Raw genomic sequence first — 13,697 nt, forward strand, 5'->3', positions numbered from 1 at the left:
TATTGAAAAAATGACTAAGTATGGAATGGACAAGGCAACTGTTAGGTGAATTCATAACTGGCTTAGTGATCGGACCCAAAGAGTGGTCGTAAATGGCTGCACATCCAGTTGGAAGAATGTCTCAAGTGGGGTACCACAGGGCTCTGTCCTGGGCCCTGTATTGTTCAACATCTTTATCAACGATTTAGATGAAGGAATTGAGGGTAAACTGATTAAATTTGCTGATGACACAAAGCTAGGAGGGATGGCTAATACTAGAGAAGAGAGAGAGAGGATTCAAAAAGATTTAAATAAACTGGAGAAGTGGGCAGCAACTAACAGAATGGTTTTTAACAGGGAGAAATGCAAAGTACTACATCTGGGCAATAAAAATGAAAAAAGCATATATAGAATGGGAGGAATAGGGCTAAGTGACAGCACATGTGAAAAAGACTTGGGTATACTAATAGATCACAGACTGAATATGAGTCAACAGTGTGATGCAGCAGCAAAAAAGGCAAATGCAATTCTAGGATGTATTAACAGAAGCATACAGTCTAGATCACGTGAAGTCATTATTTCCCTCTACTCCTCTTTGGTCAGACCTCATCTGGAATATTGTGTCCAGTTTTGGGCACCACATTTTAAAAAAGACATCAACAAACTGGAGCAAGTTCAGAAAAGAGCGACCAGAATGGTGACCGGTCTGCAAACCCTGTCTTATGAGGAAAGGTTGCAGGATTTGGGAATGTTTAGTTTGCAAAAGAGAAGACTGAGAGGAGACTTAATAGCTGTCTACAAATATCTAAAGGGCTGTCACATTGTAGAAGGATCAACTTTATTCTCATTTGCACAAGGAAAGACTAGAAGCAATGGGATGAAACTGAATGGGAGGAGACACAGATTAGATATTAGAAAAAACTTTTTGACAGTTAGAGTGATCAATGAGTGGAACAGGCTGCCACGAGAAGTGGTGAGTTCTCCTTCAATGGAAGTCTTCAAACAGAGGCTGGACAGACATCTGACTGGGATGATTTAGCGAATCCTGCTTTGAGCAGGGGGTTGGACCAGATGGCCCAGGAGGTCCCTTCCAACTCTACAATTCTATGATTCTATGACGTCGCACCAGGCCTACTAATACAAAGAAGGCCCAGGAATTACCAGAAAGTAAGAGGCAGTACTCCGGCTTCCATGCGGCAACCACAGATCACTGTCATAGTCGAGGGAATGGGACATATTGATTTGCACCAACTATACTAGTCAAAGATTAAACACTCCAGTTCAAATAAATGGGTCCATAAAAAAACTCTTGACAGCTCTGAGATGCCATCCTAATTTTATTCTAGTATTGTCCAATTTTCATGTTTGTTTGACAGGAGAAACTTAAAAGAGTAACCATCGTAATATAGAATCTAATACATAGACTCTTATCAGTAGCAACCGCCATCTCCTATCTCCGTAATGTAAAAACTTGACTTCACCGAATACAGATTTTACCCTTGTGTTGAGAATTTTGAGAATGAAAGATCAGTCCAGGAGGAGAAAGACAGATTTCTTTGGTATATTACATTGTCACATGATATATTACAAAGTCACTTATTTTCAGGATCACTATTAATTTATGAAATAAACATTAAAATGACAGTCATAAAGAAAAAAATCTCCTCATACGCAAAAAAAAAAAACTGATGAAATTCTGAAGGTAAAACCTGACACACACTGACCACATACTGATGAAAATAACAATGTCACGCGATCACAGTGAGAGCCAATGCCGACAGCGCTGGATTGGCGCTGGCACCGGAGGTTAGTTTAGATGTTATTACCTTACAAGGGGGAAACAAGGATTGAGAGGGGGTTGTCAGAGTAGTGGAGTAACCTGACATCACCAAAATTGCTATCGCTATATGACCCAATATCTGCAGGTAAACGATTTTGGTGATGCGAAATTCCCTTTAATATGCATGTTACTTTCAGAGCTTTTATTGACAGTGATCCAATTATTTCAGTTCCCTATCACAGTACAGGAAAGGGTTGCTAGCGTTGCAGCCCAATCCCTCTGATGGTGTAGAATGCAGGAGCCCAGAGGGCTATTAAAGCATGGCAAGTAAATGAACGGGTCCTGAAGCCACTTACCGGAGTGTTTTGTGCTCAATTCGCGATCTGTGTGCAGGCGGAAAACATTGAGTTTCAGAGTCTGGAGCATACTTTCCATATGACACATGCGAGTGACTAGATTTTCACAGTTTTTCCATAAAGTATCACCATCTCCAGTGAATGCAGGCCGGGCCCTCACTGGGCTGATTGGACGGATATGTTGAGATTTCAACTTTTCAAATTTTGTAAATCTAATGGAAATCAATAGAGAAAAATCACTGGATGTCCAAGAGAGCAAAATAAGTTCCGTCTAAACCCCCATCCTAACAAAGCAAGCAAGACAGTGGTATGGTAATCCAGGGTTCAGAGTGACATATATTACAAGGAGAAGTTACATCGAATTCAATACCTAGTATGGGAATTACATTGAGTATTACCTCAAATCCCTTTATTATCAGAGGTAACGTTATAATAGTATCCTGTACATTATAGTGTGCTACTCTGTCTCAGGTTCTTCTTGTGAAGATCTGGTGGTGCAGGGAGTGCTGCAAAAAAAATATGCAAATTAGCTTCCCTCCAGAAGGAAGACATTTGTCTATAGCATAGATAAAGCTAACTGTGCCTATTGATTTTTCATTGTTTTTTATCTGCTATAGAGCCATCTGTCTACCTGCTTGCTGACTGTTTCCAATCCCACTATACAATATAATTTACTTTTTTATTTCCTAGATCATCTTTAACCTTTATATTTTCTTCTATTCCACAACAGGTCATAACAATGATGGAAGAGGCTCAAGAGACGTTCATGGCCTGTGCGAAGGAAGCACAGGAGGACGAGATGTCCAGTGTGAATGTTCCCGAGGAGATTGATGAGTCCTTGTCTATAGGTTACACCCAAGGAGAAGCAGTGGAGTTGCCCAACTGTTCCCTCAAAGCTGTCACCCCCATGAGCAACAAATCCATGCCGCCATATTACCCAGCACAAAATGTGTTCAAGAAGAGCCAGTGTGAAGTGGACAAGTCTGGAAGCTTCGACTTGTATCCTGATGACAGCTGGTCCCGGAGCGAGCCGTTGTCTGCGGGACATCAGGACAAATCGTGGACCCCAGAAAGGCACATACCCCAAAAATTGGCAAATTCACCAACAGGTAAACTGAAAGTATCAGTCATAACACTATATGGAGAAAAGTATGTGCCCCCCACATGCACCTTCCCTTGCAGAGGCTTTTCTGACCTCCCATCCTTTATCCATAGACAATAATATGGAGTCGCCTTCTGCGTGTTGGGGGGGGGGGGGAAAGAGTCCATGGTCACTATCTCCATTATGAAATGGGACTGAGGTCCAGGCTCTGAGTAGCTGCTCATTTCTCCCCCATGTCTGTATGAAGCTGGTGCACTGGGCAGAGTCATGGGGGGCAGATAAGGGTCTCCCCCAAACTGTTCCCACAAAGTCGAAGCTACAATTATCAACAATGTCTTTCCCATCATCACTGGGGCTGAGGGTCCGAGGCCACCCCCTGATAACAGCCCATAGCCATTATCCTCCTCCACCATCTGTACAGGGGGCACACAATGCAGTCGGCGTAACGTCCTCCCGGAATCACCAAACCCAGACTCCTCCATCAGGTGCAGACAGAGAAGTGCGATCCGTCACTGTACAGAACACGTCTCCTCCAGAGTCAATTGATTGCAGCGTTACACCACTCTCCATCCAACGCTCGGCATTGTGCTTGGTGATGTATGGCTGCATGCAGTTGCTCAGCCATTGAAACCCATGAGATGAAGCTCCAGCAGACTGTGTTTAACAAGTTCCATGATGTCCGCCATATTTTATAGAATGCGTGTAACTGATCTTTCTTATTTTCTTCTCTTTTACTAGAAAGCAATGAGCCGTTGTGGGGAATTGAAGTGAATGAAGCCAAGCTGAAGATGATGGAGGAGATTGGACTGTACGAAGGTGAGAAGGTGGACAGCTATGTTATTTTTCGGTCAGCCTGAGTTCACTATGTATTACACCAGCGGTGGTCATTATAGCACTGAGCATACTGCATTAATATTACTACCGTCTGGGTACCGACTTCATATACCTCTATACAGACTACCTCAAAAGTCTGCCATGTTCTGACCCACCATACTGGGGTACTTGTCCTACCCCCATCGCACAAGGATAATAAAGCATCATGGCCCCTTGTGTGATTATGATCGGGAGGAAGAAGCCTGAGCAAATTTAAAGGAGAAAAACATGTCCGCTTCCTTCCAAATACAGCGCCACCCTTGTGTTTGGGCCCAGTGTGAAACTGCACCTTAATTCCAACCACTTCTATTGTAAAGAGAGTTTCTAAAAGAGGGCGGCCATGTTTTTCTAATCTCAAAGGCCTCATTCATGTGTAAGTACGTCCCATGTATGAGAAGAATGAACCAATTATTTTGATCAGAGTCAGGGCTGAGCGTCATCAGATTTTCTCTTTTGTGGAGAATAAAAAAAAAAGTTTCTCCACCTTCTCCTTTCTGACAATCCGTGAACATCAGACCGAATTCAGATGTCATCCAAGTGATGTCTGATTTTTTTTTTAATGGTCTCATATACTCGTATAGCTCTGACCCGCTGTGTCATAGATGTAATGGAAAAGAATCCATAAACTGTGTCTTCGTGGACGTGTCACCCTCATATTATTGACGGAAGCAAGGCTTCATCATGAATTGATAGAAACAAGAGCTAGCACTCAAAAAAACACTCCACTATTCAGCTAGGACCCCCGCTGTGGGATTATCTGATGAATGGTAGACACTGTGTATTTCGCTAGCGATATCGCTATGTGTGATACTTACCTCCGACCGGCTCCCCCGCTGGTTATCGCTGATCGTGCGCGAATGTCCGGCTCCATTTCTCGTCGTCAGCTTCCTGCTGGGGCTTCCTGCTGTGACGACGAGCGACGCGTGGAGGCGGGAGGACGTCTTCATCGCTGTGTGTGAAAGGTGAGTATCGTGCGCTGCATCGCTGCTGCATCGCTGTGAGATCTTTCTGTGTGGAAGCTCACTAGCGATCATTTAGCGATGCACCAGCGATCCTGACCGGGTCGGATCGCTGGTGCATCGCTAAATGTAAAAGGGCCTTAACTTTTACTGTTTTCCAAGGGAATTATATCAGACACGCTGGCGCTGAAGTTCAGTTTTGAATATTGGTTTTCTTTATGATATTTGTATATTCTATAGTTATGGGAGACATACATTTGGCGTTGTGATAAAGTGTCGAATGTAACGTATTCACCTACATCACTGGGCGGCCTGCACATCAGTCACAAGTTAATATTGGACAGATGCAAAACAATATACATGCCTTGTTTCCTATCTATGGAAAGCTGACATTATGATAGGAAATATGGCGTTAATATCTCCCACCTGGGACCACCAGGGGTGAAGATATCCTGAAAATTGGGGATCATAATTTTTTGGGACCCAAGCCACATCCCATAGACCAGCCCCTATAGGAGCGCACCAATGGGAGGCATGTGGGCGGGACTTTTACCTGATAAATACAGACTGTGAATGGCAGTCACTGTCAGTCTTGGAGGATAGAGTTCCCTGTAGATCGTTACCATTTTCAGACCAAAACTTTCCGCCATAAAGACCAGAGCCGTTCCTGAGACCACAGGTCAGTACTTGCCTTCTGTTATCCCTTAGTATTTCATGTGATTGTATATACCGCAGTTTGTCCCCTTTGTTTCCTCTTTTGCATGCTGCTTTTGTCAATTTTGGTAGCTTACAAGCATTGAAAGGTCTTGTCATTCCGTGTTACTGCCTCATTTTTTTTCTCTTAATTTGTAACTTTTTTTAATAATGATTGTAATTTTTATTGAATTTACATAATGTTTGTAATTATCGGTTTTATACATTATGTAAAATAAAGAGAAATGTGTAGCCCACGGTATCATCCATGTCACCTCAGAGTCATAGTGGAGTGTATGGGAACCAATTAATGGGGTTGTCTAGTCATCCCACGGAGCGATGGCTAAGGGCACCAATTCTGTGTGCCATACACGGCGGGAACATATCCGGACCCTCACACATTTCATAGACATTTATGGGACAATGGTACAAGTCACTCTGTGGTAAACGCTTGTTTATTCTCCTTAGGCCGCGATCACACGGTCAGGATTTGGTCAGTATTTTACATCAGTATTTGTAGCCAAAACCAGGAGAGGAAAAATAACAAAACTCGTCACCACTTCTGCATTTAGCACCCTCCTGGTTTTTGGCTTATAAATACTGATGTAAAATACTGAGCAAATATGTGTGAACGTGACCTTAACGCCATGAATGCCCAGTGCCAGGTGTCTGCTGATTGTGCCCCAGTGTAAACAGGCCCATTGTGTACACTCATGGGTGCATATGAATGGGGTTTAAATTGGATTTTAGTGTCTAAGGGTCCCGTTACACATAGCGACGCTCCAGCGATCCCAACAACGATACGACCTGATCGCTGGTGCGTCGCTACATGGTCGCTAGTAAGCTGTCAAACAGACAGATCTACTCAAAAACGCAGCAGCGATACTGTGATCCGTATAACGATCTCGGCAGTCATTGGGACCTTGTCACGCAGCAGCTATTCTGACGACTCAGACCTCGATAGGCGTGCTTCAGGGTTGCCTTATCCACGCCCCTCTGCTCCGAATGGTGGCCACTACTGCGCTATCACTACGCGGTTTGCTTCAGTATTCATTAATATATATTTCCCTATGTTGTATAGTAATGGTCAACTTAAGCAAATGTTAGGGAATTGTTGCCAGTTCTAAAATAAATAATTACCAATCCTTTCAGGACTCTTGTTTCTCAGGAGAATGGCATAATAAAAGAGGCAGCCTCACACCTTCCACCTCCCACAAACGCCTCATTGAGGAATGCAAATCTTGTAGATACATTACACAAACAATGGAATGGGATCACTTCATCACATAGAACAATTACTGAAACAATTCATCCACTGTAGCAGTGAGTTTTGGTGCATTGTATACAGTGCTGGTACTCTAGCGGTCTCGTGAGATCGCTATAGCAACGCGAGACCAACGTCATCACAGGCATTGCTGGGAACGGGAGCGTCGCTGAGGCTGCGCGGGACATCGGAAGGTAAATATACACCGATTTTTTTATCATTTTTAATATTTCTATCTTTTACTATTGAGGCTGCATAGGCAGCCTCAATAGTAAAAAGCTGCTCACACTTGTCAAACACTATGTTTGACGAGTGTGACCAACCTGTCAATCACTTTCCAAGCGATGCTTCAAATCGCTTGGAAAGTGCTTGAATATCGCACGCTAAAATCGCGGCAAAATCGCGAACATAATTGCGGTAAAACCGCGCGGGGGGAAAAAAACGCACGATTTCTAGGAAGGAGTCCGGTTTTCAGTGTCCGGATTAAAACGCTACGTGGGCACATAGCCTTACACTGTTTCCAGACAGTTTCTTACAGAACACAAAGACGATCAGAGAAACTCTCAGTTTGTTTATGTCTGGAAAGGTTAATTGTTCAGTCAGAGGGGAGAACATTGAGAGGTTCTTGCCTTCTGGATACCCGGGGCTAAATACTTTGATCCTACAAATATTCAGGAGTGCGATGCCCCATAATATCAATGAGAGCAAAGAAATCAGAAAAATATTTAAAAACAACAAGATTTTATTATTACAATTAAATAGCATAATATGAACAGACAATACATATCTGATGAGTAGAGGTGAATGACCCGGCAGTGTCACATGGCACTCCATAGAATCGGTAATTTAATTTTAGATGGACTGAATGACACACTGTGTCCTTTCAAATATGTGGTAATGTGGGTGGTGAGGACTGGGGCCAAAAAATGTGTGCGCGTATCCTTATAAGTGAAATTATAGCAGCAAAAAGCAGTTCCTTATGTCATGGTGTCCCATATAATGCTCCCATCCAACTAGGCACACAGTCCAACTGAGAACGTACTTACATGGATGTAAAGTCTCGCAAATAGTGCTTACCCATGGGGAGTGCCTGCTGGAGTCATTCACCTTTACTCATCATATATGTATTGTCTGTTCAGATTATGCTATTTAATTGTAAATCTTGTTTTTTTGTTATATTTTTCTGATTTCTGTTTTGTTGCTTATCCCCGCCCCGGGGTGCCTGTCCCGCCTTCTGCTGACGTCCTCTACTCTCCCCGCCATGCTCCATTGCATAACACATAACAGTAGCGAACGCTTAATTTAAAGTAGCCAAAGCCCCGCCCCAAAAGCCCTAATCAACAAAGTTAGTTGAAGGAGTATTACGCTCAATAGAATTTTTTTCCTATCTCTAGGACCACCATCTCCAGCAGCACCACCATCATCGACATCATCCCCCATAATGTGATTCTCTCCAGCGTCACTCCCTGACATTGGTGCAGGCTCGCCTTCCGGTAATTGAAGCACATAATATAAGCTCCCTACAAGTTGGAAAGGATACTTGGGTGTTAAAAGGATGGAGGGCTGTCGTGTAATTTTAAGTTTTGTGTGTTTCCCTAGCCGGTAGTGCCACAGGATCCGGGAGGGTTGTCAGCTCCTCATCAGAGGAAACAGAGGCGCCCCATAACCGTAAGTGTTAGTGGTACTTCACACTAGTGAGATCGCTGATGCATCACTGATTTTGTGACGCAACAGCGATCTCGCTGTGTGTGGCACGCATCAGCGACCGCCCCCCCGCCGGGTATCACTGATCGTGCAGGAATGTCCTGGGCCATTTTTTGATCGTTGGGCTCCCGCTGGCCAGCACACATCGCTGCGTGTGACAGCGGGAGACCAACAATCAGCTGGGACCTGATATCCATGGTAAACAGAGGGTAACTAAGCGCGTGCGTCGCTTAGTTACCCGCGTCCTCGCTGGTCCTAATCGCTGGTGAGTCTGCCTGTTTGACAGCTCACCAGCGATCATGTAGCGACGCACCAGCGATCCTGACCAGGTCGTATCGTTGTCGTGATCGCTGGTGCGTAGTTTAGTGTAACGGGACCCTTAAACAACAAACATGTACCTTTAGTTAGATGTTGCAACAGAATTAGCCTGTTTAACTTTTACCATTCCCTCAACAGAAATCCCTACCTTACAGGACCTGCTGGCATCACATAGGCGGTTGATGGCAGCTGGGCACTAACATGAAGTGATGCTGGAGAGGTATGTGGCGGCCCAACAGCAGGGTGGCAGCCAATAATAGACAAATTTATGTTTTGATATTTTTTTAGATTATATTGTTCATTTTTTCTAATTTCATGTGCCTGAAAATGGCACCAATAAAAACGTCAGCTCGTCCCGCAAAAAACAAGCCCTCACATGACTCTGTGGGACGAAATATGGAAAAATTATAGCTCTCAAAATATGGCGAAGCAAAAACGTCTTCTTGCAAAAAAAGAAAGCGTCTTTTAGTGTGTGACAGAAGCTAAACACAAAAAAAGGATATAAATCTGTTATTGCTGTAATCGCACAGACCCAGAGAATAAAGTCACCTAATCACTAATACTGCACGAGGAAGGGTGTAAAAAATAAATCAAACCAATTCATCACCTGCTGTGGATTTGTTCATTCTGCCTCCAAAGATTGCAGTAAGGCTTGGCACGCATTTATCCTGCACTATACAAGATTTGGACAGAATTCTTTTTTTTTTGTGGGGGGGGGGGGGATATATTTTTATCCAGAATCAAACTACAAGTTGTTTTTTTTTATCTGTGGCTGCTCTACTAAATGCTATGGTAGTTTGGCAATGTGGGTGAAATTTGTAAGCTGATTCTGTAGGGGTACTCTACCCCATGCTTTGTGGGTGAAATCTTTAACTGGACTGCTGGTGGCAAGCCTGAGGGCAGAAAGCCAGCACGATCCAAGATCATACTACCAGCTTTATGTCAGAGGCCGATTGTATGCTACTAGAGGTGAAAGTTTGAAGCTGTGGGGAAATGTTAAAACATGCTCTGTGGGTGAAATTTGTTATCAGCTTCTGCAGGGGAAAATGTGGAAACATGATCTGTGGGTGAAATTTTTAAATGGACTGGCGGTAGCAAGCCTCAGTCTCTGTGAGGGCAGTTACAATTTTTATGTTATTCATTTACTTCCTATATTACCATGATTGCTATGGGGACATAAATCCTTTAAGTCATTATCACGTGGTTACTGTGACAGTGTAGAGCCAGAAGACCACAGTGTCTGATTGCTCCTACTCCGGTGCTGAGAAGAAGCACTTCGCCTTCATTTTAAATGTGCTAAACCCCTGTTCTGCCTGAAGAAATAATCGGCCATGTTAGGAATCCCTGTGCTCACAGCTGAGCTTGGTTAGCCACTCCTTTCCCTTTATAATCTGGGCTCTGTTACAAATCCTTGTCAGAGCTAGCTTTATTGCTGCAGGAGAGTTGGAGTTATCTGTGACCGTTGCTTGGTTTGTATGTGTGGCAATTCCCTTCCCTACTTTTGTTAATTCCCCTACCTCCATGTCCCGGTGCATTCCTCGTTTATATGTGAGTGAATATATTGTATGCCTGGAGTTTTCTGTTAACCCTTGTTTGTGTTGCCTTGTTTATCGGGTTGGTGTACTGCGGTGCACAATAGCTCCCCTCTTTCCTGGGTGGGAGAAGAAAACAGATGAAGGGCTAACTCAGCAGATAAGGCAAGGGTGGCGGCCCGGCATCTTCACAAGTATCCTGGGGAATAGGTGCCCCCTAGTGGTAGGGTCAGGGAAGGAGTCCTGGGTCACCAAACAGATGTGTTGTGACAGTAATGTTCCTATCCACATTTGTTTGCAGGGCAATTATCCTGCTCTTACCCCCATTTTCCATCTTTTGCAGCCCCCTAGCCCTTACTCCGACCATTTTACAGCACTAAAGTTCAGATCCCCATTGACTTATATAAGGTTTTAAAAACTCCGTCCGAACCCAAACATTTACAGGTCCACTCATCCCTGCTAATGAACCGTTCACATTAACAAGATGGCTGGTCCTCTAGACGCTTTGACATCTCATTGTACCTTTAACCTAACACTGAACTTTTTCAAGAATTAATTATGCATGTAGATTAATCTACTATATTAGAATAAAAGTGAGCAGACATACTGGAGCAGAAGTATTAATGCACGAGTGGTAGAAGACAATTGATAAGATATCCTATAAAGATGCATTTTACACTTCACCTCCATTGCGTGAGGTTCTTCTTCTCTCTGGCCGGTAGTAAATACTATTTTCCAGGAAGCACACAACTTTACGAAAGGGCTATTCCCATGGCTCATATTAGTCTGAACAGCATCTAGTATACATTGATGGCATATCCTGTCTATATACAATAAATGTGTGAGATGGGAATACAGGCTATCATTTTTTTTGTTTGACCGAGTTCACACAGTAAGGATCCTTTTCATGTATGAACAATGCTGCTGAGCACACTCCTGTAAACTTTTGCCTAAAATCGAGCAATCATGACTGTTATCATTTTGCCAAAATTGACCATTTGCCCTTTATGAAGTTGTTATGCGTCATACAACTAAAAACGTCAATCCATATATAATGGCAAACTCCGCATCTATGACAACATCGACCCTCCTTATAGTACGGAGATGGAAGTCCACAAATCCCCTCACCGGTGGCTGCTCACACCCAGTGTCTGCAGATCACTGATCAGGGAGGCCGTCTGTTCCTCTGCTACCCGCATCCGCTGCTCCAGCACAGAGAAGGTTTCGGGGGCGGTGGGAAGGATAGTGAGTGGAGGGATCACCGGTCGATCCATTCCCTGTGTGTACAGGAAGGAAAATTACATCAGATGACCATTATATGACAAGCGCCACTACAGACCTAGCTGTGTCGTTGTAGCTCACTGTATATATCATGGGCCTCAAATGCCCTGGAAAAAGAAAATACATACAATGCTGCTCAATGGGTTTCTATCATTCCCTGTTGTCTCCTATAAGACAATGTTTATGATGACGCTTTAGAGCTGGCGCCTGGTGTGTAAAGATCGAGCAGCAAAGTGTGGGAGAATTGAGAAACCCGTTCCTGTTCGCAGTGCCTCGTGCTAGGTCACTGGTCAGAGACCGACTGCAGGGTCATGGGATGGCGAGACTGGAAAGCATTGCGGCAAGGAAGTAAGCAGGAGCAGACAGGGGCCAGGGTCAAGTGGAGTCGGAATGGCGGGCACTGGGAAAGGTTACTAGCTTAACCTTTTACAGGGAAACGGTCATGTCCCCAAACACTATAAACCTGCAGATATAGGGTTAATCTGTAGGGCAATAGCATTCTGAAGCTGCCCGGTTCCTGGGAGTAGATTAAGCGTCTTCCTCCAAGGAGCTGCCGGCTTGCAGGTCTATTCTACAAAGGCAGCCTTCAGCCGATGTGCCGGCCGTAATTACAGCTACCGCCAGGATGGAAAGTTGGGGACTGCAGGGCGGAATGACGCCCATTTCGCTCTCACTGCAGCTGAGCAGTTTTAGAACGCTATCAACCTACAGATTAACCCCATATAGGCAGGGTAAGAGCGTTTACGGACATGACTGCTTTTCTTTAAGCTTTCCAGGACAAGTGCTCCAAATACAGGTATCGATCACACATCAGTGGCATTAAACTTTGAAAATGGAAACCTCGCATCATGTGGATGGCTGAGAACTGTCAGATGGGGTGCAGGTCAAACTGCAGGGAACCCCACCGCTCCGGAGAAATGTCTCCAGAAGGGAGAGGTGGCTGCTCCATTTATTACCTACATAACTGGGGGGAAAAGCAGGGTTTCATGCCCCCACACGTTAGATTAGTGCTGGAGAACCTGCTGACTTCAGCCAGACAGAGAAAGGCACCCAGCACACAACCAGACCCAAACTGATGCGACCGATCACAAAGATGACAGCAAAGCAGCCGCCATCATAGAGGCAATGCCGGACTTACAGCAGCAGACGGTTCTCCGACGTGCGCCCTGCTGACACTTCTCCTCCTGATACATAAGCGGCTTCTGACGTCTGAGCTCCTAATGCTCCTGCTGGCTTTCTTGCACCGTTACCTTGGAGATACAGCCACTTCCTCCTTTCAAACTGTCCCGCTGTAAAGGTAAGGCTCTACCGCGCATGCTCAAACAAGAGCCGAGATTGTTAGTTTCCACTTCAGGAAGTTGTCGCTAGAGGGCAAAGTGAGCTGAGCTGTGTCTGCTTTAGTGGCTTCACAAACATGGCGGACGCACACAGCTCTCTCGTCTGGGCAGCTGCTAGACTGTATGGGCTCCTTCCAGGTGTGATGTCAGTTCTGGGGGCGTGTCATACCGGGGGGCGTGTTCTGACAGCAAAGGCACTGGCAGGAAGAGAAGAAGCTATTACAAACGTGTCTCTGCCGACGAAGCTGAGGTTGGTTTCTTCAGCTTCGTTCTCTGCCGTCTGCTGCAGGGAGAGAAACCTCCATTACACACTGTCTCAGCTGTCTCTCTGGTGCCGGCGTCTGTGAGCAGTGTGGAGTGAGGTCAGTGAAAGGCAGGAGGGTTTAGTAAATAACAGGTTGGTGTCTTCTTAGATGTTTGTTTGATGGGGGCTGATACCTGGGGCTAACTAGTGGGATTTGGGTGCTTATCTGGGAGCTGTTGGGCGCCCGGAGGGGAGGGGGGATTAATGCACACTGG

The 13,697-nt window shown here is 44.7% G+C and overlaps 1 protein-coding gene and 1 long non-coding RNA gene across 4 annotated transcripts in view; one reads left to right on the forward strand and one right to left on the reverse strand.

The window, feature by feature from the left end:
- The window catches only part of CCDC150 (coiled-coil domain containing 150), a 163,596-nt gene extending 150,314 nt beyond the window's left edge, over positions 1-13,282 (reverse strand). For 2 of the 3 annotated variants that reach the window (XM_073589254.1, XM_073589253.1), the window contains exons 1-3: positions 12,980-13,281; positions 11,689-11,837; positions 2,116-2,327 (exon numbers count right to left, since the gene is read on the reverse strand). In XM_073589254.1, coding sequence (XP_073445355.1) covers positions 2,116-2,327; positions 11,689-11,834 — 358 coding nt within the window. In that variant the 5' untranslated portion in view covers positions 11,835-11,837; positions 12,980-13,281. Of the gene's footprint in view, positions 1-2,115; positions 2,328-11,688; positions 11,838-12,979 lie in introns of all 3 variants that reach the window. The other variant, XM_073589255.1, reaches the window with a different exon arrangement.
- Positions 5,649-9,597, forward strand: LOC141100644 (uncharacterized). Its single transcript, XR_012234730.1, has 4 exons — positions 5,649-5,728; positions 8,401-8,499; positions 8,606-8,674; positions 9,167-9,597. It is a non-coding gene; the product is annotated as an uncharacterized lncRNA (long non-coding RNA).
- Positions 13,283-13,697: the final 415 nt, after the last annotated feature.

Source organism: Dendrobates tinctorius, unplaced genomic scaffold (genome assembly GCF_039654945.1).
Source record: "Dendrobates tinctorius isolate UK_male_01 unplaced genomic scaffold, ASM3965494v1 ptg000107l, whole genome shotgun sequence".
Taxonomy (NCBI): Eukaryota; Metazoa; Chordata; class Amphibia; order Anura; family Dendrobatidae; genus Dendrobates; species Dendrobates tinctorius.